Genomic DNA, 26,195 nt, shown 5'->3' with positions numbered 1-26,195 from the left:
GCTCACAACAAAAGAAGAGATCAGTGTCTGAAAATGAATCACATCAGCGGAGGAGGGACTTTGCTAGCTCTGAAGAACTAGACAAAACTCTAACACAACAGTCTTTCTATGCAAGAAAATACATTTGCTTTAATCAAGTTTTCTTTGTGTAGTCCTAATAAATGAATTAAATGGAATTCTCAAAAAAATCACGTGACTAGAATGTTTTCCTCCATGCCAGATGGCTGATATTTTATATACCATAGACAGGCCTAATGCAGTAGACATGGACTGTAACTGTATTGAAATATAAGAAATTTAAGAGCACAAATAAAAAATAAAGGTCCTTCTTGGTCATTGCCTGGAGAGGTGAGTTTACAGCCCAGTTGGAATTTCAATGTCCGTGTAAACCAAGCAGTGCTGTGTAGCAAAGCTATGCAATAATTTACGTAAAATGTATGTAGAATTTATATTTTATAATAATTATATTTATTACTTAATCATGAAACTGTGGTGATGCATACAGTGTGTCACAGAAGTGAGCACACCCTTCCAAAGCTGTGTGTCAAATTTCAAAGTTTACTACCAATATGTTATAAAGTGTGTCACAGAAGTGAGCACACACCTCACATTTCTGTAGATTTGTAAGTATATCTGTAATGGGACAACATTTTTTAAAAATCACTTTGACTCAATGAAAGGTTGCCGTACAGTGTATATAAGTACCACCACTAGTGTTGGGAAAGTTACTCAAAAACTGTAGTGCATTACTGATTACTTGTTAGGCCTACTGTCTTTTCAAAAGAATCCTTTACACTACAATATTACTACATTAAAACTGTAAGGCACAACACTACTTTTGCATTACTTGAGTTACTTTCGCCAAAATAACTGGCCTAAATATGGATCTGGCCAGTATAACTCAAGCTCATGAGTCATGACTTTTTCACCTCCAAGTCCCAGGAGGTGTTTTTGGCAGCATGCAGACTAAAAACTACCAGGTTCAGAATTGGCTTCTTTCTGACCCACCACACTGAATACCACTAAAATCCAGGTAATTGTAATGCATTTGTAACTTAAGTTATTTAGCATTGTAACTAAATAATTATTACAGATTTTGCCCTGTAATGCCTTACATTACTGCATCACAGCAAAAAGTAATGCATTACAGTAATTTATTACTTTTGTAATGCATTACTGCCCAACACTGACCACCACCATATAGCCACTATTTATTGTCCACTCAAAATAATTCAAAATAGCGCCATTAGTGTCTCAAAATGTACCCACAACAAAAGTGAGTACACCCCTATGTTAAAATCTCACAGAGAGGATCATGTTCTGCCTCAGTAGTCACAGTACATGTTGACGTGCATGTTTCTTTTGGTGAAATTCAGCTTCCCAATGTTGATGGTAGGCCTATTCAAACAGCCCCAAAACATGTCAGGCCCAGTACCATGCTTGACTAAGCGTGTCAACATGTACTGTGACTACTGAAGCAGATCATCATTGGGATTGTAATAAGAGTGTTTCGAGACATTTTTGAGACTTCAATGGCTGTCTTTTGAATTATTTTGAGTGAACCATAAATTGACATTGTGATAAGTTATAAGTTGTACACTGGCTACCTTTCATTGTGTCAATGTCAAATTACTTAAATGTTTTCCCATGAAAAGATATCCTTACAAATATGCAGAAATGTGAGGGGTGTACTCACTTCTGTGACATACTGTATAACATGGGCCTATTGGCAGTTACTTTAAAAAATTGACACACTGCTTTGGAGGGGTGTGCTCACTTCTGTGACAAACTGTATAACATATTGGTAGTACCGTTTTGAAATCTGACATACTGCTTTGGGCAGAGACAAGGTCTGGGAAGTCTGATGTAGCACTACCAACAGGTCAAAGTTGGACGTGCATTCATGTGCGTAGCTTTGTTTTCAAAAACGTGGTGTCAATGGAATTCTCATATAAAGGAGGAAAAACTTTTTTGTCTTTCCACAGGCTTTGTGAGGCAATCCTGAGCTATTTGGGGTGCCCTGGGTAGGTAACACTAAGGCACTGGTTACACGTATGAGGTATGCAGATATTTTTTCATCTGTTTGCCGCAAACGGTTTACATACGACATGTGTAGAAAGCTTGAGTTTTGAAATTAGGTTTCTAAAAATCTGTTTATGCACTCTGTTTATGACGCCAAAACTGATGTGTTTTCATAAATATCCATACGTGTAAATAGCTTCTGAGTGATCAGTGTTATTGCCACACTATCAGGTGGATTGGTGGATATAATGGTAAAAATCCAATTTAATTGTATTTTGGTTGCAGACAGTAGTTGTTCAGATCCACATTCCAATACGAAACAGTGAACAAAGATTTTTGAAATTCAATTTAAATGCATTGAGGTCTCTTTTTTTTTTTACAATCAATCAATTTTAAAATGCTTCTCCACATTTTGAATGCCAGCCACAGCATTTAGAAAAATTGGGCCCTTATGTGCTTTGTATAGTATGTGATAAACATGTTGATTGCGCAGGCACAAACAAATAAAGAAGTTGCATAGATTATTAAGATGCTTTAAAGGCCAACTTCCGATAAAACTCAGTTTTACTCACTCCTTTCGAAGATCGGACGGTCACCCCAAGTTAAACTCACTTGCAAGGCTCTCATAGCGGTGCGTCAACTCTCCTGGCTGTGTTTCCCGGTGTTTCCCAATTTACATAAATAATGCAGAGAAACGAGCGAATCACGAAAGCCTTTCTGTGTTTCGTCAAGTCGAAAGAAGGCGTTGCCCACAAAGGTTTATATCGACCCATTTATCTAAAAACATGTCGAGTAATTTTTTTCTGCTTGTTTTCAAAACAAGCAACGTCTGGTGGCCCGAAACATAGCTTAGCTTAGCTATCAGCTGGTTGCTACTCTCAGGTACACACACAGCACAAAGCCTCATACATAAAGCCAGCTCACTCTGGTTGCTCCGTGCCTGCAGCTCGCATAGGGGTCGCTGTCGAAAGAGCACAGCCCTGAATGGAGCCTGCACGCCTCCGTTGGCGCCCCTATAGTGCAGTACCACCCGGGGAAGTGGCGACTCTGTTTCCCATTACATTCTCTCCAAGAACTGGAGGACTGAGCCAATCAGAGACGCGTTTCTTTGAGAGCAGGAGGAGTGAGCCAATCAGAGACGCATTTCCATGAGAAACACGGAACACTCTCTCGTTTCTCCACAAGCCACCTTGCCAGCTTGCAAAAACGTCTTGAAACAAAGCAACCTGAAACGTTTTTTAAAACAGGACCAACGCGTAACACATTCAATAACAATTGGGAACACGGCAATATTAATTAAATGACGTTGAGAGGCCATCTTTAATGCAATGGTATTATATTTGTTGCTATTGTTGTGAAATCTAAGTTGAGATGTGTTCCTAATTGCCAATGTGATTGGTTAGCACATATGAGATGTAATGTGATGTGAGGGGACATGTTGTGGAGAGGTGGCCCTATATACCGTAAAAGGATGTTCAAGAGATTGTGGTTTAATTAAGTGGACTGTGCGAAACATAGTCCTCTGTGCTATCTCCCATTTCCCGTACCCCCATTATGAAGTGACTTACTGTTCTACTTAGTCTAGTGTTACACTGGTGGAAGGATTCAAACTAATGCCCCCAAAGAGACTGGATAAGTCACAGCAAGTGCTTTTTTTGAGATGGTCAAGAACAAAGAAGGTGGATCTAACAAGAAGCGTCATATTGTTTCTTTTCCGGTATCCACTTTATGTCGGGTGAACGCCCCTTTGGAGACCTTCGGTTAGGAGACCTTCGGAGTCCTTAGGTTGAGAATCAATGAAGTCCTCTTAGCGCTGTAGATGGCGGTAGCGCACGTCTTGCGCAAACGCCTCAAAAAGAGAAGTAGGGGACAACGCCCCCTTAGGAGACCCAACTTGAGCACACGCTTTTGCATTGAGTGGGCGTGTTTTGCGATATCTTGCTCTGATTCAGTATTTTTGGTCAAGAAGGCCACCTAGGGCCGGATTAAGATGGTCCTCAGCTACTGGTTGCTGTAGAACCCCACGGAATGGAAATTCTTCAGCAAAACTACAAAGACAGCATGGTGTCTTTATTCTGACCGATGAATGAAGGATACTTGCCAACTAGTGGGGACCAGATTTGACAATACAAGAAGGATGAGATACAAATGTATTCAATACAGTTAATTATGACAAAGCTGCTTTTTAAAATTCATTTGGCCTATTGGCCCCAGCAGATGGGGTTCCCTCTTGGCTGCAACCATGTCTAGCCGGTGAGGCCAGCGTCGCCTCTTAAAGGGACACTGTGTGAGATTTTTAGTTGTTTATTTCCAGAATTCATGTTGCCCATTCACTAATGTTACCTTTTTCATGAATACTTACCACCAGCATCACATTCTAAGTATTCATTATGACTTAAAAAATTACACTTTTCATACATGAAAAGGGGGATCTTCTCCATGGTCCGCCATTTTGAATTTCCAAAAATAGCCATTTTTAGCTGCAAAAATGACTGTACTTGGACCATACTAGAAAATATTTGTTTATTACTTAGTAAACTTCCATGTAAAGATCAAATTTGGCAATGGGCAGCCCAGTTTCAATGATCAGCATAGTTGCAGTACCTTTTTTGACCATTTCCTGCACAGTGTCGCTTTAAATGACTTGGCCCCATGGGCGGTGTGATATAGCCTGGTCCTGACCATCCCATAATACTACCATTTCATTTCGTATTTATGGTCTGGCATTTGTTTGCTCTGAAGCGATTGTAGAAAGCAGGAAGTTTGCACTCAGTTATAGTTTGAAATTATTGGACACCTCTCACCCAATCGCTGGCAGTTACTCAACAACAACATAGCGCAGACCAATGGCTCTGGCGCAGATGTGTACGTCATTGTCACGAGCGTTCTCCCCCTTTCGTCCCCACGTGGGGGGCGTATTCGATTATTGGCTGTTTTCTGGGGGGGCGTTGCAATCAAAATTCTACTGCTGCAAGCACTCCACAGAGAAGCACGGCCAGACTACAGTAGTGGAGCCAATCCTTTGGCGGAAGTACGTAGGATGGCTCGCGAGGCTAGGTGTGATAGGAGAAATGTGTGAGGTGTGAGAAGGTAAATTACATGAAGCGTCACAGGTACTGTAGGATGGGCAGACCCAGGCCAGACAAAGAGTCCACCTTTTTTTAGATAGGTCTACCCCTATACAGAAGAATAATACACTGGCATTTGGGGGCCTGATGGCATCAATGCATTTCCATCTTTGCAGTTCAGTAATGCATTTATTGAAGTTTTGACTCTGAACCTGATTCAACAAATAAACTAGTACTACAAACCAACACGTTTGTATTATGTTTGATTGAAGTATTTGGGAATGCTAATTTATTGAGTGATGCCATCATCGTCAATAAGCTATGCAAACCATGTTTAGCTTACAGTTTTGGTATTGCTGGATCCAACACAGGGGCAGAGCTATAGGGCGGGCAAGCAGGGCATTTGCCCTGGGCCCAGGGCCCTCCTGTATTAGTGGTGGGGGCCCTATTATGCCCTTGGCGCGTGCTGTGTGGGGGCCCTATCAGTGTTTTGCCCTGTGGCCCTGTGTGCAATTGTTCCGTCACTGATCCAACACATAGGCTACATACGTATATCAAGCCATCACACGTGGTTATGCTGCTATGTAACCAGGGCCACTGACAGCTTTGGTCAGGCTCGGGACAAAGACATCTGCCTATTAATGGTAGGCCTAGCCTCGTTTTTTTTTCTCTAGGTAAGATGGAGACCTCCTTGATGCTCCCAATAACCTTTGGAGGAAATAGATTCAAGCTCAAATGTTCAAGCCTCCTTCTGGCCATGAATTGGACATAAAGGAGATTTTTTCTTCAAAAAGCAAGGGAAGTAGCCTAAATTCAAAGAATGAATGTAGGCCTACAGTGCATAGGCCTAGGCCAATTAAATGGCATAGCCCTAAATGTCTATTGTTGTGGGCTATATTAATGAATATTTGGGCCTCCAATATAAAGGAGTGATCATTACGTTATTTTCATTACGATCATTACGTTATTTTATATTCTCACGTGAATAGTAGGCTACACAGAGAAATGTCCCATAATACTAACAACTCTAGCGTAGCCTAGAACTACATTATCCACAATCACACAACCGAGACCGTGTATGAAGAGAAGACGCTGTCGTATTGTTTAGGGGCGTGTCCTTTCCAGTCAATCATAACTACAGGATTAATCCATGGTCACGCGAAGAAGTGGACGAAAGTTGTTGTTCATGTCCACTGGCCGACCAAAACCAGTGATGAACTGCTAGCCTTTCGAGTGACAGACACAATAAAGTCGACGCAGCAAGTTGGCATCTTTATAAGTTCATTGAATAGGTCTTGCGGAGACCGATTGTATTTCCCATGGATTCCTCTCCGGTGAGATTAAACCAGATAAGGCTAAGGTTTAAAAATCCCCAGCCACTGTCTCCTTTTTACTCTTATATTTTGTTATAGTACACAACAAAATGACTTCGGTTAAGCAAGATAACGCGTGGTACTTTTTAACGTGGCTGCTTGGAAATAACACAATGCAACGACTCAAAAGTCTTCTAAGTGAACTGTCTAAAAGCCTGCTAGCTAACCTCAGCAGGATTGCTAGGTAAACTGTGAAGCTACTTTGCATTGGGAAGGGAAAGGAAAACATTGACTCGCGGTGAACACATTCTTGCTATCTGCCTGGATTGTCAAACTTGCAAATACACTAAGGACCAGAATGTTAAGTAATTTTATACGACTTGGCCTACGAGTCCTGAAACTGACATTGTTCGTTACAGCTAACCAGGAACGCTAGCCCGTTATTAGCAAGTGACAACAGGACTCTGCTCTCATAATAACTAGCCAGGCGATTTGCACTGCAACAACCAGCTAGAGCTAGTAGCATGCAATGGTGCTACCATGCATAACCATTAATTGAACTCCACATCTTAAACGTTATCCTGACTCTGTCGTAATCTGAAAAGTTAATGTAACCGCATCTCTTCCTAAACATGCGTGGGACAAATAAACCACACGAAGGTAAACATGATTTGGAAGGTACGCTGAGTTTTTTTTATAAACACAAGAACCTCACTGTTTGTAAACACAGCTGCCTTTGCTGTCATTATGGTTATGGTTATGGTGATGTGTAGGTAGGTTACATTACGACAATCAAGACAAATATCTACAGCCATCACATTGTCTTAAGCACAAGGCAAGGCATTACTTATGTCTAGTTGTACCTATTTCCCTTTATCATAGGTAGCAAAAATGCCTACTTTGGTGCACTGTGACGTGTGCACCATTTGATTGCACACTACTTCTCTCTTTATTTATTTACTTACATTTGCCTTTTTTTGCAGACCATCGGGGAGTTTGTCTGCACCCTTAACGAGATGGGCTTTAGTGAGGCCCAGATCCAGGCTGCCATGCAAGCAGGACATTTCTCGGTTCCAGAAGCTGCTGAGTGGTGAGCTATGATCTCCTTCATCTACTCGGAGAGAGTATCTTTACATTTCATGTTATGCAGAAAACAGTATTGGCTTTTGAATGCACTATTAAAAGATGTGACGTGGTCTGATGTGGCATGTTTTCCCCCCAGTATACTCCACCTGCACCCTATCAATGATGTGATCATGAAACTGTGTGAGGGCTTTTACTGTGCATACACACTAGAAGAGACAAAAGCTGCAAAGAGTTGCTGGACTGTTCATAGCAAGAGCATCACGAGCAATACAAGAAACAGAGTATGACCGACAGAAAAAAGCAGAGTGCAAGCATTCCGATATTTGCAGTTGGCTGCGGCAGCTGTCAGCGAACCGCATCATAGGTCATTGGAATAATATTTGCTGAAGTTCAACTACGTACAAACTATCGCTCTTGTCTCCTCTGTCGCCAGTTCCTCCATACAGACAATTACTTCCGTCGTGGTTGTTGCTCTAGTCGCTTTTGGTGTGTTTGTGCCATTACTCTCTCCCAAACAAAGATGGCGTAAAAATGAATTAAAATGAACTGCGTTTACCTTTACTGCACTTTCTGTGTATGACACTCACTTCCTGGAACTATTTTGGAACTATGTCAATGGCGATGTGTGTGTCAAAGGCTCCATTTGCCGCCATCTTTGTGTAAAAAGGGAACACAGAGGTCAATGGGACTAGGCCAACTCATACTTCTATGGCTCTGCTCTCTCCAGGCTTCTGCAAGAAGGCGGAGGGCCGAGGCACAAACTGATGAAGCAGCCTGGAGAGTCCACTGGGACGGCGTTCGCTGCTTTCAATCCTCCCATAGCAGGGCCGTCAACACCGAACAATCCGGCGAAAGAAGGTTGGTGATGTGTTTAGAAAAATAACCCCCTCATTTCCTTCAACTAGGATTATTTTTGGCTGTTTTTACCAAGGGCTATAATATAGAGAAGAATGTTGACACCTGAAGATTGATTTAGAAAAATATTTTTGAAAACAAGCCTAAACAGTGTGGTATGGGTGGTACTGTTACTGTAAACATCATCATAAGACTATTTATTGCTGCTCTTAATTGAAAGTTTTCCCACACGTCCTGGAAAAATCTGGAAATTTAACCCGGTCAGTCGGAAGCTGAGTACTATTCCAAGAACATGGTTAAAGGGGTATGCCACTATTTTGGGGCTTAAAGGGGTATGCCACTATTTTGGGGCTTAATACAGTTAAATCGTTGGCTGGGGTTTATAAAGGTGGTATAGTGTCTTATTTTTCATGTTAAGCGTTGTCTTGCTTTAAGACGAGTTAAAAGAGGGGGTATGTCGCTAAGCTAGTGAAAGTCAATGGATCACTGTAGCAGGTAGCATGCTACACTGATCCATTGACTTTCACTAGCTTAGCGACATGCTCCCTCTTTTAACTTGTCTTAAAGCAAGACAACGCCTTACATGAAAAATACGATACTTTACCACCTTTATAAACCCTGGCCAACGATTTTAACTGTATTAAGCCCCAAAATAGTGGCATACCCCTTTAAGTGATAAACTTGGCTAAGTTAACTTACAGGAAGTGGTAAACCTGTTGATAGATAGTCCCCAAGTGCCATTTTGGTAAGAAAACTAGAACTGCAGGCTTTTCTATTAGGTGATTTACCACTCCCTCAAGGTTAATTTAACCTGGTTTACTACTTAGCCAGGTTCTTGGAATGCTCCTCGCTTGTTAGCTTTTTGGCCGGTTTGTATGCCACTTAAGATTGTTGACCTTGTTGTCTCGTCACAGGTGCCTCTCTGACTCTGGGCCAAGCGCCGCCCCCAGTACCGCCAGTCCAGACTCCACCACTGGAGCTGCGCATCAGGCAGGAACGCAGCAGCTTCGAGGACCAGCAGAGGCTGAAAGTGGCAGAGGAGGCTCGGGCAGAGAGGAGGCAAAAGAAACGGGTAAGAGCATTTGTAAGTCGGTACGTTTTTTATTTAGAAAGCACATTTAAAAACAGTGCAAAACTGACCAAAGTGCTGTGCCGTGTCTAACTAAAACAGTAAAGCATTTTAGCAGCATAATGACAGGAAGCATTCCAATAGATGGATAAAACTTTATAATTGGTGAACACTACTGCAGGATTGGAGGGAGTTGGTTTTTGACTGTTTCGCGTACTGCTTTTTTCGGAATCCTCCGACAGTTCAAGGAAATTTGACTAGAAACAAATTGCAAAGTGCACTTTAAATGGGTTGGTACACTTGTTTATGGTGCGGGATCATTGTATGGTGCGTAGATGGAATGATTGCGTTTCACTTTTAGAAGACGTTCATTTTGATTTCAACAAAAAAAACTAAATCGGCTTGCGTTTGGAGTAACCAACAAGCAACATTGTGCACTATCTGATGGATCTAGTTTACATAAGCCCTGGAGGGTGGTGCCGATTATCATTGGAATGTAATATGATGCCTAAAGTCAATGGAGGAGACATTGAAGTGCCAAGGCCATAGGTTTGGTCTCTGTTTCGTAGGGACAACTCAACTCCCTATCCAAACCTACGGCCGTGTAAAGTGTTGCACTGATTTCTCTTAAGGAAGAAAAATCCGCACTCACAAACTGCGTCTCATTATTTATTTATATTACCACCATGTCCAAAAAGCAAACACGTTTCGGCTATCAAGCCTTCATCAGTGCGTGGTTTCTTCCTTAAGTTGATACATTTTATCGCGCACCCAAAGACTTTCGTTTTTCCAAGAAGTTGAGCGCGTCCTTTGCCAATTTCTCTTGTCACACACCGAGAGGGTTTAGATGATTTAGTGGCGTGTGGCACATGCCAATGACATTTGGAAAATGTCGAAGTGGCATGTCAATCCAAGTGCGGTCACATGATGCTACTCTTGGTTATGGTAGGCTACAGTATAAGTTTATCATTTGAATATGTTAATCACTTGAACTGTAGGAATGTCATTAGTCATTGATATTTGCATACAGTAGCTTAGCCTTTACAGAGGGATCAATAAATGTCTACTTTATATTTCTCCTTTCATGAAATGGTAAATACTGACATTATCCCGCTAATGTGCTTTCCATGTTTGCAATGTCGAACTGAGCCTAGGCCAAAACTCATTCCTAACCCTAACCTGTCAGTGAATAATTTGTGTCGACCAACCTATAAACCTGTCAGTAAAGAAATGTTTAGGGGGAAATACATAGCCTTCCTTTGACATGCTATTTCCGCATGTCACATGTCAATGAATCATCTAACCCAGGGGTCCCCAAACTAAGGCCCGGGGGCCGGATGCGGCCCGCCAAGCCCCTTTGACCGGCCCTCCACCTCTATGCACCTCACCATTTGAGCTGTCCCAAAGAAGCAATTCTCACAGAAAAAAAAAGGAAAACATATATTTTTTAAATATTTTATTTTATTTATCAACAGGCCCTCCTACAGTTTATTTTTCACTAACCTAGTGTGAATCACCAGAGGTTTCTCATCTGACTGTAATATCAACAGGCTTGTCATTTCTATTTTATCACTCATAAACTGTCAATCACCATATTTTTCTAACCTTTCCTTGGTATTTTACGTGGTTCATAGAAATTAAAAGGAATACTTGTGGTATTTCAAATTGAAAAACATGTGAAGTACTCACTTGTAATGATTAACTATTTTGTGCTAGAAATTATGGCTATAACAGGCAGTGGCGTATAGTATACAGCCCACATGATTGATCCCGGCCCCTGATCACAGTCAGGAACGATAATGTGGCCCCCAGAGAAAAAAAGTTTGGGGACCCCTGATCTAACCCGTACATGGCACACCTTTGACAGGAGCGTGAGCTGGTGCTGAAGCGCATTGCTGAGGACCGTCTGATCCAGCAGGAGAAGAGCCAGACTGAAGCCGCGTCTGACACCCCATGCTCCAGCGAGCAGGGCAACAGGCTTGGAGGACGCATACAGACCAGTGTGGACAACTACTGCATGCTAATGGTGAGGCCGCTATATACGTATAGGTAAAGCCAGGCTCAAACTGCACGGCAGCCAATTTTGTATTGGATTTTGTAGTCATAAGGGGGGTTTTCAGCCAAGAATCAGGCCTGGAATTGTGTAGATTGAGCCTGACTTTAGGGATAACGGCCAATGAGGTGACCAGTTCCACAGAATTAATGGCGAGACGGGGGCTTAGAACTGCGGCCACACACATAGTTGCCTCCACCCAGCCATTCACTTGGTGGAACAGGTCGACCTTGAGACTGTTATTCCGCTTATCTGCCGTTAGGGTAGAGTGTTTTTTTAATCTACCGGAATTACTATCTGTGAAGTGGTAGGAACTAGGAACCATGCCAATTGCACCAGAATCTAGTGAGCAAGATAGACGCTATTGGACGCATTTAAGTGTTTAAGTTGGGTGCGCCTAGAATTTTCGTTTGGAATGCTGACGGTGTGATTGTTTAATTTTCCACAGATCATATGCATGATTCCCACGGCGTTATCCATTACCGTAGATACCGTTGGCATTCCTAACGAAGATTCTATGCATGTCCAACGTACACACATCTGAGACGCTTGACCGGGTCCACAGAATAAATAGTCAGCCAATCAGAAAAGAGAATTCTGTTGTGAAGGCAGATAATAGTTAAGAAAACTTGATTCTTGGCTAGCTAGATTGTAGGACTAAATTATTTCTTGTTCTCAACACAATTTGTATTTCTTCCAATGCCTGGAGATGATAATGATTCACACCATTTGACATACCTTTTTACGTTCATGTTTGTAAATATCATTGTTGACAGATTCGCTTGCCCTCTGGTGAGTCCATGCGGGAGCGGTTCCCAGCCGACGTCCCCCTCTGCCGCGTTGTGGAGCACATTGCCGCGCGCCACCCCTCCCTGCCCTCCTTCTCCCTGCTCCAGGGGTTTCCAAGGAGACGGTTTGGCGATGCTGAACTGGACTGTTCTCTACGCTCACTGGGGCTCGTTCCCAACGCTGCACTCTGCATACAGGCCACGTCTCCCGAGACGTCGCCCCCCGAGCCTCCCAGCCCCGTGTCCAGACTGGCCTGGAGGCCCCCTCCAGAGGAGCCCACACTGGGGGTGGGTATTGGCAACGGCTTCACAATTCAATGCGCCCCACTATACACATGCCACGATATGCGATTCTATCACGATGCATTGCGATTCATGTACTATCGGACACCTTGCAGTATCAGTGTGAGTGTTTTTGAGGTTTTGTGGTTGAAGGGGAAAAAAAAAAAAACCATATTGAACAAATTCAGCGTAGTTCATCTTGTAAGTGTCTGCTTTGGTCTATGCTTCTTGTTATGTCCTTGTTGTGTATTTTATTGCTGAGCTCTGTTTGTCTTGCTTGCATGTTTTTGTTATGTCCTGCATAATATGTTTATGTCCTGCAGGTTCTTATGTCTCAATCTTTTATACTTTGCTGTCTGTGGATATGTTGTCTTTGTGACTTGTTTGTTTCTGTCTGTATTGTGAGTCCTATGGAGTGCGTTTTGCGTTTTTTGCTGCTCTTTTGGCTAGGGCCCACTTGAAAAAGAGGCAACTGCCTCAATGTGTTTTTACCCTAGTAAAATAAAGGAGAAATAAAATAAAATATCGCAATGCATTGTGATATTTACTTAAGTAAATGTGTAAAAAATACAGCCTATTTGTTAGTTTCTGTGTAGCATATCTGAGTCCATTTATTTTATTTAAGCATTTTAGAATCCATTACAACAGGAATATAACCTACTCTACTGAACAAAATGAACCAGTGGCAAATTCAATTTTATAATTATTAAGTAATTGTCATGAATTGATACAGTATACCGTGAAGATAAATATCGCGATGCACTGTCATGACGATTGGTTTGTTTTTTTTGCACACCCCTAGCCGACACCACCTGCCGCTGCAGAGCCTCCTCCTCCTCCATCTCCGGCTGCAGACCAGCGGCCCATCCCTCAAATCCCGCCTCCAGCAAGAGACGTAGCAGCTGCAGAGGAGGAGCACGCGCCACCAGGTCAGTATAACAAGATGTATTCACAGTAGTAAACCAGGTTAAGTCAACCTTGAGGTAGAAGTAAATCATATAATAGAAGAGCCTGGAGTCCACACTTTCTTTACTACATGAGGCCTGCAGATATATCTATTAGCAGGTTTACCACTTCTGCAGGGTAACTAAGCCTGGTTTATCACCTGGTTCAGTAGTGGCAGATGAACGACGGGCAGGAAAATGTTGTTTGTTGCAATGCACACAGCCGTAGGAATCAATGCTGGAAACAATAGTCCAGTGGTGTATGAAAATCCAGTGAATCCACATGAAGGCAGAAAAACTGTTTAGGCACTTTTTGCTTCCGACAAAAGGCGCCAGTAACACAAAGGCAAAAGTTAATATGAGTCCAAAGAAAGGTTACAGGGTAGCTTTGGGGTCTTCCACTTAGACCAAAGTAAGCTGCCAGACATTAGTACAACATGTTGCTGAGCGTGAAGCTGTGGCCATACCAGGGGGCATGGTGCCATCTCTGATTGCCAATGATGTCTTGTTCCACCAGGTGTGCCACCTCTGCTGCCGGCCCAGGTGTGGGAGGAGGCCCTGGGCTACGCTGGCATCCCAGCAGGGGGCCCACGCCTCTCAGGCCCATCACACTTTTGGGGTGAGCGAACCAATATTAATTATGTTACCCTTCAGTCCAGAAAACAACCATGTTAATATGATTGGGTAGTGCTTCCAAGTTTCAGATAGTCGTCATTATTACTAAAAAAAAATCTTTTAATTATAGTTTTTATTTTAATGTTCATCATTTTGGGTTATTAAGTACATCTACAGTATTTCACGTCTAGTGTGTATGAATGTATGAACGAACGAACGAATGACGAAACATCCCCTTTTCAGGCAGGGGCCACAAGCTGGTCCCAGGTGATGTGGAGGACGGTGAAAGCTCTGAAGACGAGGAGCCTCCACAGATGGAGCCGGATCCTCACTTCTTACTCAATGGTAAACTGATCCTGAAACACACACCCTCTGAAAACCCAAACGACCACTGCTCCTGAAACACACACCCTCTGAAAACCCAAACGACCACTGCTCCTGAAACACACACCCTCTGGAAACCCAAACGCCAAAATACATCCGGCAAACATGGGGCAGCCCTGGTCTAATGGTTTAATGGTCTAATGGCACTGTGTAATATTTTTTAGAAGTTTATTTCCTGAATTCATGCTGCCCATTCACAAGTTTTACCTTTTTCATGAATACTTACCACCACCATCTGATTCTAAGTGCTCATTATGACAGGGAATTTCCCATTTTTCATACATGAAAAGGTGGATCTTCTCCATGTCCTCCATTTTGAATTTCCAGAAGTAGACATTTTAAGCTTCAAAACGTACTGTACTTTGGTCATACTAGTAAATATTAGTTATCACGTAGTGATCACTTAGCGAATCCGGTTGGCGCTGCTCTGCGGCGACACGGACAACACAGCTGCTGCATTTTACGTTGTTTGTTTGTGTTATAAGTCGTAAATGTTATCGTTTTTCTCGGTTGAGTTTGTTTGAAGTTACACGACATTACGGGATGGCGCTGCTGAAGGTTTTCGGCATTGCAATGCTTCTGTTACTTTGGGGACTGAAGCCAAGTCAAGCAGTTGACAGTGACAGCAACCAGGACATGTTTACCTACGACAGAGAAACACTGTTGTCTCTGCGAAACAGTGAGGAAACGTTGCTCGTCATCACCCTGCCCACGGAATTACAACGACCTACAGGAGTAAATTGGCAGGATGAAAATGTAGGAAACAGGCCGAGGAGGCCACGGCGACGGGGCAGAGCTGGCGGCGTGAGGAAGAGGCTCCGACGGAGAGGGAATAAGCCACCACTGCCATCGATTATTTTGGGTAACGTGCGCTCTTTAAATAATAAAATGGACGAACTAAAACTGTATACCAGGAACTGCAACGAGTATCGGGAGTGTTGCGCCATGGTTTTTAAGGAGACTTGGCTTTATCCGGACATTTCTAACTTGTTTGTTGAGCTGAGTGGTTTCTCCCTCGCACGGCTTGACAGAAGTTTTGAGTCGGGCAAGAAGAGAGGGGGCGGAGTATGTGTTTACATTAATGATAAGTGGTGCAGGCAATATACAACTCGAGAGTCGGTCTGCAACCCGGACATTGAATTGCTGTGCCTGAGCCTCAGACCATTTTACCTTCCGAGAGAGTTTGGAAACATCTTGATATGCGCTGTCTACATTCCACCCAGTGCCAACGCAGGGAGAGCTGCGGGCATTGTAGCTGACTGTGTACACAGACAACTGCAGCGCACACCTGACGCTCCCATACTCATATTGGGGGATGTCAACCACTGCAAACTCGAAATGACTCTACCTGGGTTTGAACAGTACATCACTTGCCACACCAGGGCTAACAAAATACTGGACAAATGTTATGGGAATGTTCAAAAAGCATACACAGCCATAGCCAAAGCCCCACTGTCAAACTCAGACCACAACATTATACACCTTATTCCCACCTACCGCCCCACAGTAAAGAGGAGTAAACCTCTGGTGAAAATAATTAAAAACTGGTCCATGGACAATATTGAAACCCTAAAAGGGTGTTTTTTAAGCACAGAATGGGATGTTTTTCATGAACCTGACCTCAGCACATCCACAGATGCCATCATATCATACATTGGCTTCTGTGTGGAGGCGGTAATACCGCACAGGAAAATAAAAATATACCCAAACAATAAGCCATACATTAATAAGGACATTAAAGACTGTATCAGACGTAAGAGGATTGCCTTCAAAAACAAGGACTTACTACAACAAAGAATAATTCAAAAGGAACTTAACCGGAAAATAACCACAGCAAAGCATCATTATAAAGAGACCATTGAGAAGGACTTTAAGGCAAATAACACCAAAAAAATGTGGGACACAATGAAATCTATCACTAATATGACCCCTTCCAGGAAACCATTGTACACCAGCGATGAAAGTGCTATGGCAAATGACTTGAATAACTTCTACCTTAGATTTGATACACAGGACCATACTTCAGAGAGTGATATAGCCATCAGCACTATACCAATAGAGGGGGTTCCAAAAATTGACATCGACTGCTTGGCTGTGACAAAACTGTTTAAAAAACTACAGACAAACAAAGCAGCTGGCCCAGATGGTGTCTCGCCATTCCTACTAAAGACATGTGCAGAAGAACTGACACCAGCTTGGGTTCCTGTTTACCAAAGGTCAGTGGACTCACATATAGTTCCATCTCTGTGGAAGAGGGCGACGATCATCCCCCTCCCCAAAAAACCTGTCCCTTTGGAGAACAACGATTACAGACCAGTAGCCTTGACCTCTATTGTAGTCAAATGTTTGGAGAAGTTGATGGTGAGGGAGCTGAAATCAAACCTACAAGGTCAATTTGATCCATATCAGTTTGCCTATAGAGACAACAGGGGCACTGATGATGCAATACTAACAATAACACACTCAATCCTACAGCATCTTGAAAATCCTAAGGCTTATGCCAGACTACTGTTTGTTGATTTCAGCTCAGCCTTCAACACTGTGCAACCACACATCCTTCTCACTAAATTACAACACATGTCTGTTAACCCATATATCATCAGATGGTACCACTCCTTTTTGACAAATAGAACACAACAGGTCAGAGTCAACCAAACAACATCTCAGTTAAAAACAATAAGTACCGGAGTCCCCCAAGGATGTGTGAGTTCCCCGCCCTTGTTCACAGTATATACAAATGATTGTACTAGCACACATCCTACGGTCTCATTTGTTAAATTTTCTGATGACACGGCCATCTTGTGTCTGTTGGATGCGGACCTGAACACTTATGTTTATAAGCAGGAGGTGCATAGGTTTGTGCAGTGGTGTGAGGAGCACCACCTTAAGGTCAACACCAAGAAAACCGAGGAAATGGTTTTTGACCCTAGTAATGTAGGGGACCACATCCCATTAGTCATTGGTGATGCCAATATTACTCAGGTGGACTCTTACAAATATTTGGGAGTGTACTTTGATAATAATCTGTCTTGGAATGTTCATGTTAACAATGTGTGTACCAGGATCCAACAGAGACTTCATTTTTTACGTAGACTCAGGGTGTTTGGTGTTCAACAGAGGATTATGTTACTTTTTTACCGTGCTGTTGTTGAGAGCGTAGTACGCTATGCAATCACTGTGTGGTTTGGAAACCTGACAGTGAAAGTGAAGTCTCAAATAGACAGACTGACCCGCACTGCACTGAAGGTAGTGGGGGTGAGGGACTACCCCACCCTCCAAGCAATATATGAAGAGTCTGTAGTTAGGCATGCTAGAAAAATAACTGAGGATCCATCACATGTTCTGTACCCAGAATATGAGCTGCTACCCTCTGGCAGGCGATTCAGAGTACCAGTTAAAAACAAGAAAAGGTTTCTGAATAGGTACAGGTTTTCTTTTGTCCCTGTTTCTGTTAACCTACTGAACGCAGGTCATTAACAACTACCATCCTGTAATGCCATGTATGTATGCGGGTGGTGGGCTGTGGTGGATATGCACTTGAGTGTTTCTATGTATGTGTGTGTTTATTGTTGTTTTTGTTTTTTGGCGTCATGTGTATGTTGTGTGTATGTGGCAGCTATGTATGTCCAAGACAAATTTCCTTCGGGACTATTAAAAAAAAAAAAAAAAAAAAAAAGAATCTTGAAATAGTCACAAGCAGATCAAATTTGGCAATAGGCAACACAGTTTCAATGAGCAGTATTGTTGCAATACCTACTCTGGCCACAATCCTACACAGTGCACCTTTAAGGTTCTGACCTTACCATCTGAGTGTTGCAGCCACAGACCTGTATTAACCTAGACTGGCAATGCCCCTCGAAATTTTCGGATTTCTCAGAGCCTCAGAATCGTAGTCCGCCATCTTAGTGGAGACTCCCGTAATTACGTAATGACGTCATGCACCGATGGGTTTTTAAAAAAATATATTTTTTTGCAACACTGGTTCACTAGTTAAGTTGGACCAGGCCATGTGTAACGTCTTTAGAACAATAGCTCTAGTATAAATTAATGTTCTAGAAAAGTCTCGCTCTCAAGTGGCTCGTTATTTTCACAGCTGCAATGTGTTGTTGCTAGGTTACCTTCAGCGTCCTTGGGGGGGGGGGGGGTGTATTAATAATAGCACAGTTACTTGTAGCTTCACTGAAAACAATGAAAGCTTATTTAAGAAATATACATACCAATATACACAGTTGTCATTACATCTGCGTTAAGTACATAAAATAAACTTTACACACGTAAGCATGGCCGATTCAGTGTCACAAATATCCACAAACCTGCATAAGCGGCAACGAAAACAGTCGGCTTCGGGGTTGCCAGATAACACTGATTATTTTCGTCCATTTTTACCCACAGACCGCCTTCCTCAACGGCCCCGATTGGGCGGGAAACCGCCCGATCTGGCAAGACCGCTCAGCTTCAGGCTCTCTAATAAAACGTTTGGAGGTAGTGAGGGTTATTTCATTATTGGAGTGAGAATTTAGACGTTACGACTTGTCAAAATCTTACAAAAAATGATTGAAACCCACTTTGATAACGTTGTAATCACCGTTTGAAATCGTATGCATTCCTATGGCTCACAGCTGCGATAGTCTCCACTAGGCGGGGCTACGTCTGTGGGAGGAGCCCACAGGGCGCGAAAAAGGCAAAGATGGCTGCGCCCAGTCAATCCGAAAAGCTGCCACTGGCTAGAACCGCCCATTGCCAGTCTAGGTTAATACAGGTCTGTGGTTGCAGCAGAAATTGAGGCTCATCAGACCAAGCAACCTTTTTCCTATCTTCCATTGTCCAGTCATCAAAACTTGGTGGCCGTTGGACCTACATCAGGCAACTCTTGCATAGGGACAAGGAGTGATGCATTTAATTAAGCCAATGAATTTAAGTAGTAGAGCTTTGCCATCGCAATGACCAAGCTCTTTCATTTTATATTCTGCGTTCAAGCAAGTCAAGAAGACATACTACAACCAAGATTAACACAAAAGACTGCATATTCAGACAACTTTAAACTTAAATTGGTCTAAGAAGACTCACGTGTACGTTGGCATCTTGGTGGAACGTAAAACCTTTTTTTTCCAAATTGGTGACTCGAATCCAAGTCACATGACTCGAGTCCTCAACTCTTATGATGGTAATTTGATGAAGTGATACACAGAGTGTGGGGTAGCTGATGAATTACTTTAAATACTTGTCTAAATCTGTCTTTTTGTTTCTTTACTGACATACAATACAATACAATACAACAGTGGTTCTTAACCTTTTTTTCTGAACGCACCCCTTTACCTGTTGCCAAGACAAGCAGCGCACCACCAACCCAATCTTCTATGCATGTATACGCACAAAAAAATGATTTTAGCTACTAGAGGTGCACCGAAATGAAAATTTGTGGCCAAAACCGAAACGGAATAATAATTAATCACTTGGCCGAATACCGAAACCGAAACCAAATATTACAATTCAGGCAAAAGTTATCAAAAGTTAGATTTTTCACTATTTTTAAATAAAACTTAAATCTACGGCTTACAATTAATGTTTAGACATGTTTTTGAAAGAAAATAAATGTGTATTGAAGTCTTCAAATGTTAGAGTAGAACTGAAATTAGTTTAATTCCCATTTCTATTCATTTTCTATTCGGCCTCCGAGTCGGCCACTCAATTGGCTTTCGGCCGAAAACCGAAAGTGTCTTTCTTTTTGCGTTTTCGGCCGACTATTTTCTGCGGCCGAATTTTCGGTGCACCTCTATTAGTTACTAATTACAATGATTCTTGCTTGAGACATTATTCAATACATTAATGACTTTACATGGGGACCAGAACATGCTTTAATTTGGTTTTGATTTGGCCTAATTATAATGATCGCTAGCAGAATTTTGGTCACAACCTCAACACAAACAAATTTCCGCGCACCCCCTGAAATCTCTTGGCGCACCCCCAGGGGGTGCCCGCACCCCAGGTTAAGAACCACTGCAATACAACATGTATGTATATAGCACAGTATCACAACTATGAAGTTGACTCGAAGCGCTTTAAACATACACACACTCACAAACACATTCCCACATTCACATTCCAGCTCTGGAGGCTGCCGTACGGCTAATTGTCAGGGGTTAACACACACACATATACACACACACACACACACACACACACACACACACACACACACACACACACACACACACACACACAGTAATACAAGTCCTGAAATAGATTAGCCTGGAAGCGCAACATAGTCTAATTTCACAGCATCAAGACCTAGCCTGATTGTAAAAGCTGTTCTTATTGCCACAGTTGTTAAGGGAGAATGCAGTATACCAATGTCTTATGTGTGGTGTTTTCTGTTCTGCCTGGCTTCAGGTCTACCACGTTTGCCTTTTCTCCCTGGTGATAACCATGGCCGAGGTCAACCAGGGCCACGCCACCGGTGGCCCGATCACGGCAACCGGCTGAGGTAAACCTCCCTCCAGTCACTTTATATGATGTGCATAAATATGACTTGTGACAAAACACACACAAGAGTATTTCAGTTGAGGTTTATGGCACAAGGATATGTTAATCAATCACTACCTTATCCGCATTTGTGTCTCTGACACAGTATTGAATAGACTAAGCACATCTCTTGCAGCCTTCAAGAAACAAGTAAAGACCTTCCTCTTTCGAGAGGAGCTACTAAACTAATGCTTGAGCTGGCCTAGCCCCAGGGCAGACTCTTGACATGATGTTTACTTTAGTTTAGTCTAGTTTAGTTTAGTTTGAGTGTGTGTGTGCGTGTGTGTATGTGTTTGTGTGTGTACTCTTTATTAATTAAAAAACAAAACAAAAAAAAAACAACCCCTCTTTGGAACTGCCCTTGTTGTTCTGTATATTTCCTGTGCACTTTGTATTTGCTTATGATGTTGGCTTGATTATGTCCTCTTTTGAAAGTCGCTTTGGTTATAAAGCGTCTGCCAAATGCAATGTAATGTAATGTAATGTAATATTAAATCCTGCAGATTCCTAGATCCATTTCCCTTACCTTATGTGTGTGGGCAGCCATAGCCTAATGGTTAGGGAGTTGGATTTCGGATCAGAGTGCTACAGGGTTCGAATCTCACTGTGACTAATAGGAAGAAGGTGTATGGGTTGAATACACTTGAACAAGGCATTAGACATTGATCCAGTGACTGTAACCAATAGTCTGTAGTATGATTGTGAGACGCCTTGGATATAAGTGTCAGGCAAGTGTAATGTAGTGTAATATGTGTTTAGAGACAGAGTACAGGGTACAGAGTTTTTGGTGTGTAATGTAATTGCAGTGTAATCTCATTAACTTGTGAAGTGGCAGCCCAGTGTACAGTGTTTTCTGAACTTTTAATATTGATCAAGTTTTCCTGCTTTCATGTAATTTATTCAGTTGAACTACTCTGCGTAAATGAGTAATATTACGCCGATTGTTAATATCGACCATGTTTTTCCGATTAGCGATAGTGATATGTTAAAAATGCTAAATATCAGCCGATAACGATGTCTGATATGGTGCATCCTTAGTAATTGATTTATCTTTATGAACGCGTTAACGTGGCAGTGCTTTTCATGAATCGATGCAGTATATTGTGGAAATAAGTATTGCACTGCATTGTCATGACAATTGTTTTTGAACACCCCTGATCATAATGTGTGTTTTAGGGGAGCTGAGGCTGCGGAGCGTGCTGAGGAGGAGGAGGCGGCTCCGCTGGCACCCGGTGCTGCGGGGCAGGCGGCAGTGCAGCGTCTGGAGAGGGCGGGGCTCCAGGAGGAGGCAGGCGGGGCGCCGCAGGGACACCCCTCACCCCCCAAGAGGCCCTTCTGCATGCCCGCCGTGCCCTCCCTCTGCGTCATGGCCACACGCGCCACCGTCACCCTCATGACAGGTGAGCGTCGTCAGAGAGAGTAGAGGGAGAGAGGTTCCATTGGCCCATTGTTTCCGGGTTCTATTATTGCAAGGGGGAGGAGGGGGGGAATCCCCCTTTAGGCAGACCTAGGCAGACCTAAGGACTGTTCTATTCAATGCTATGAGTATTATGACGCGCCCCTTTAGGCAGACCGGAATGTGGTCATGTTAGGTGCCCATAGCAACCTATTATGTTGGCATATCTCTATATACTTAAAGAATCTCTGGCGTCGTCATGGGCTCAGCTGCGTATCCCGCTGTCTCGTACATTAGTGATTCCTAACCAGGGGTACGTGTACCACTAGGGGTACCGCAAGCACATTGCAGGGGGTACATGGGAAAATGTAACGTCAAATGTATGGAGCAGATTCGCATTCCACTGGCGGAAGATTTGTACAGCATAAGTGAGGGGGTCCTTAGGGTATGGCAAGGAGGCTTAGGGGTACGCAAGCCAAAAAAAAAGTTGGGAGACACTGACGTTCATGAATCTGGTCTGTGGCGGTGTATTTTGTTTAAATGAGTTATTATGCGAAATCAGACTCGATAAACCGTTTTAGTGACCAGGTAGAACCCCATAACTTTATTTGCCTGGATCTGTCACTAATATTAAGGGAGAAAGACCTTGTTTATATTGGAATATCTTCAGTTTGACAGGTCCATGAATGCTCTACAGCAGCAGCAGTCTGTCTGGCCTGTCATTTATAAATGTTTTATTATATTATATTATAGTATATTATAGTATATCATAGTACAGTGGTGCTCAAGCTGTGGTACGTGTACCACTGGTGGTACTTGAGACATTTCTGGTGGTACTTGGAAGAATTCATTTTTTGTGCATTGATTTTGAAGGCTGATCAAATTGTTGCAGTCGAAAATGTCTCTTTGGTCTCACATTTTGTAATATTGAACTGTATGAATCTGAAAACATAATGCAGAATAGTACTAGCCAAGCAAGAAATTTAAAAACAACTTGCACTGAATGTGACCGTAGCTGTTGATACCGTTATGAACCTCTCCTGTATTGACTGGCAAAAGTGAATGTACTCGGAGCTCAATATTTTCTCGGGTGGTACTTCACACAAAAAGTTCGAGAACCACTGTCATAGTATATCATAGTATATTATATTATATAGATTGATCCACCCTGTTTATCATCCACAGCTCCCAGCATGCAGTACAGCAGCAGTCTGGCCGGCCTGACCCCGGAGCTGGCCGAGCTGCTTCTGGGCCACATGGCTCGTGAGCGGCTGCTGCGTCCGCGCACCCTCGAGCTCTTCTTCGGCTGCCCGCTGCAGAAGCTGGTGCTCAACAGCTACTCGTACGCCACCAACGAGCTGCTCCGGCAACTCCGGGCCTTCACCGCACTCAAGCACCTCAGCTTGGTCAACTCTCCTCTCATTACAGGCATGTGGATCAACTTAATAATAATAATAATAATGATAACAATAATGAAACTGTGTTTGTATAGCACAATTTATACAAGACACAAGACTTGCAGCTCAATGTGCTTAACAGTTAGATTAACAACAACAGTAATAAGCTGGAATCTAAGCTGGTCCATATCCGATGAGTGTTGGTCATGCTAACTTAATTAATATTGTTATGTAATAATTGTTATATAATAACTTCATTTATATTTCCTGTGACTGTTGTTGTTTCAGACTCTGGGCTTTCTGTCTTATCCAGCCTGTCGAAACTTCAGTACCTCAATTTGTCATCCTGCAGCAAATTGACAGACTGCTGTCTACAATACATCACAGGTACTAATGGTCTACTACCACTATAGTGATGCATACCTCACACTAAATACTGTAGAGGCTAGTTTCTCAGTTTTTTTATGGCTTCCCCTACTCTTTAACGTTGCTATTTGTTTGTGGGCAGGTCTGAAATGTCTGTCGTTCCTGGCACTGGATCAGACCAAAATAAGCGATAGTGGCCTGGTGCTGTACCTGCGCTCGGCCCCGTCCTCCCTCGTCCAGCTCAGTCTGAACCAGACGGCCATCACCGAGGCAACGCTGGCGGAGCTGCCCTCCTGCACACCCCAGCTCCGGCTACTCAGCATCAAGCACACCAAGGTCAGCACTCGACTCCACCACCACACACATCCATCTCATCCAGGGCTACAGTGGGGTCTTTCCGTTACCCCAACGCCCGTTCCTCCTTGGTGTTTTGGCCCTGTGATGATGACGTTGCAAGACGTCATTGAAGTCAAAAATTTAATTCAATATTGGGATGTTGAATGGGGAAAAGTCCCCCAAATGTTGTTGTGGCTTATCAGGCTTATCAGCAGGGAAACTTGAATGGTTTTCTCCATGGAGGCGGGGCATCAGTGAAGCGTGAGGCCATAAGGCAGAAGTGGAGGACTTGAGTTTTGGAAATGGAAAGAACCCTTTGTGTTGCTTTATAGGAAAGCGAAGCTAAGAAAAGCGTTGCCGTCTGAACAGGTCTACTGGTGACTATTGTTGTCTTTAAACAACTTTCACTGTATTTGTTTTAGTTTTCTGGCTAATGGCTAATAGCAGGGCTTCACGTGACAGCACGGTAATACTGTAGGTTGATGAGGAGGGGGGCTGTTTAGTTGTTGGTTATTGAGTGCTTTGTTAAATATTTAAAAAATGTTTTCTGTTGTTGCTCAGGTAGCGAACGTGTCGGCCCTCGCTGACCTGTGCAGTCTGCAGACGCTTCACCTGGACGGCACAAGTGTTAGAGAGGACTCCCTTCAGAGTTTGGCCAACCACGCGTCTCTCTTCGTCCTTAGCCTCGCCGGCATACCAGTTGCGGATGGCAATCACACGTTGGAGCTCATCGCAGGTATGTGAATGTCGGCAGCCGTGGACTAGTGGTTAGGGAGGTGGTCAGTCAGAGGGTTGTAGGTTTGGCCAAATGCTGCTGGTGAAAATGCAGTTTTGTTGGTAGAAAAGGAAACTTATTAGCCACTTTGACTGTGTATGTTTGGCAAATAAGACTCAAGATCTTCTAGGCAAATTGGCTATTATTGAAATAAATGTATTTATATCCCTGATGTAATGTAATATTATGTAATGTGTATACGTCTATACATGTGTCACCAAGATTTTATTTTTTGTCTGAGAATTTGCTTTGGTCTAAGTCTGTGGTTCTCAATCTTTTTTGAACAAATGCCCCCTGTATCTGACCTCCCATGGGTCATTCCAGCTGGAATCAGCAAATTTCTGAAAAATCTCCCACTCGACCCCCTCGGATTTGCCTGAAAAAAATGTATGTGATGGCTTAAACATCCAATAGATCATATCCACAATATCAGAACTCAGCTCTGGATACTTTTGACACAAAAAATCTGTAAATAAGTACACCCCCTACGCTTGTTTTAGCGACATTGCATGAGTGACCATGTTCAGACTCAATTATCTCCAGAACTATTTGTGTCAGATTCATTATATTTTCAGGGGTAAGAGTCCCAGACCTGAATATCATATATTACAATTTGCAGCACTGTAAGTCAAATCACACCGTAATAATGTGCCTCTACTTTTTGTAGATATCATATGTTCTAGGGTTTCCAAATGTCTGTAAAAACCTCAAAGTTCTACATGTAAGGTTCATCCTTGGTAAATGGTCTGATATGTACCATGACTTTCACATCATAGTATATCTAACAAAAGGCTCCAATGGTTGTTGAGATACAGAGGTCCAAAGATGGGAAAAAAATAATTTGCACCAATGTTTGGAGCAATATTTCCAATCTATGACACTAGTTAGGAACTTTCTGTTTGGTGTTTCTGAAAGAGGATGTTT

The 26,195-nt window shown here is 42.8% G+C and overlaps 1 protein-coding gene across 2 annotated transcripts in view; it reads left to right on the top strand.

Moving 5' to 3' along the window:
- The first annotated feature begins 258 nt into the window (after nucleotides 1-258).
- The window catches only part of si:ch73-173p19.1 (uncharacterized), a 39,233-nt gene continuing 13,296 nt past the window's right edge, over nucleotides 259-26,195 (top strand). Inside the window, exons 1-15 of one of the 2 annotated variants that reach the window (XM_063206656.1) lie at nucleotides 259-2,024; nucleotides 7,387-7,493; nucleotides 8,217-8,347; nucleotides 9,259-9,416; nucleotides 11,281-11,439; nucleotides 12,243-12,542; nucleotides 13,339-13,465; nucleotides 13,998-14,099; nucleotides 14,339-14,440; nucleotides 20,870-20,963; nucleotides 22,178-22,401; nucleotides 23,583-23,825; nucleotides 24,083-24,181; nucleotides 24,303-24,496; nucleotides 25,058-25,232. In XM_063206656.1, the coding sequence (XP_063062726.1) occupies nucleotides 7,420-7,493; nucleotides 8,217-8,347; nucleotides 9,259-9,416; nucleotides 11,281-11,439; nucleotides 12,243-12,542; nucleotides 13,339-13,465; nucleotides 13,998-14,099; nucleotides 14,339-14,440; nucleotides 20,870-20,963; nucleotides 22,178-22,401; nucleotides 23,583-23,825; nucleotides 24,083-24,181; nucleotides 24,303-24,496; nucleotides 25,058-25,232 (2,182 nt within the window). In that variant the 5' untranslated portion in view covers nucleotides 259-2,024; nucleotides 7,387-7,419. Of the gene's footprint in view, nucleotides 2,025-6,139; nucleotides 6,425-7,386; nucleotides 7,494-8,216; nucleotides 8,348-9,258; nucleotides 9,417-11,280; nucleotides 11,440-12,242; nucleotides 12,543-13,338; nucleotides 13,466-13,997; nucleotides 14,100-14,338; nucleotides 14,441-20,869; nucleotides 20,964-22,177; nucleotides 22,402-23,582; nucleotides 23,826-24,082; nucleotides 24,182-24,302; nucleotides 24,497-25,057; nucleotides 25,233-26,195 lie in introns of those variants that run through there. The other variant, XM_063206655.1, reaches the window with a different exon arrangement.

The sequence above is a fragment of the Engraulis encrasicolus genome, chromosome 9 (assembly GCF_034702125.1).
Source record: "Engraulis encrasicolus isolate BLACKSEA-1 chromosome 9, IST_EnEncr_1.0, whole genome shotgun sequence".
NCBI classification, from domain to species: Eukaryota; Metazoa; Chordata; class Actinopteri; order Clupeiformes; family Engraulidae; genus Engraulis; species Engraulis encrasicolus.
The sequence above is the reverse complement of the archived record's forward strand: the minus strand, read 5'-3'. Positions and strand labels throughout refer to the sequence as shown.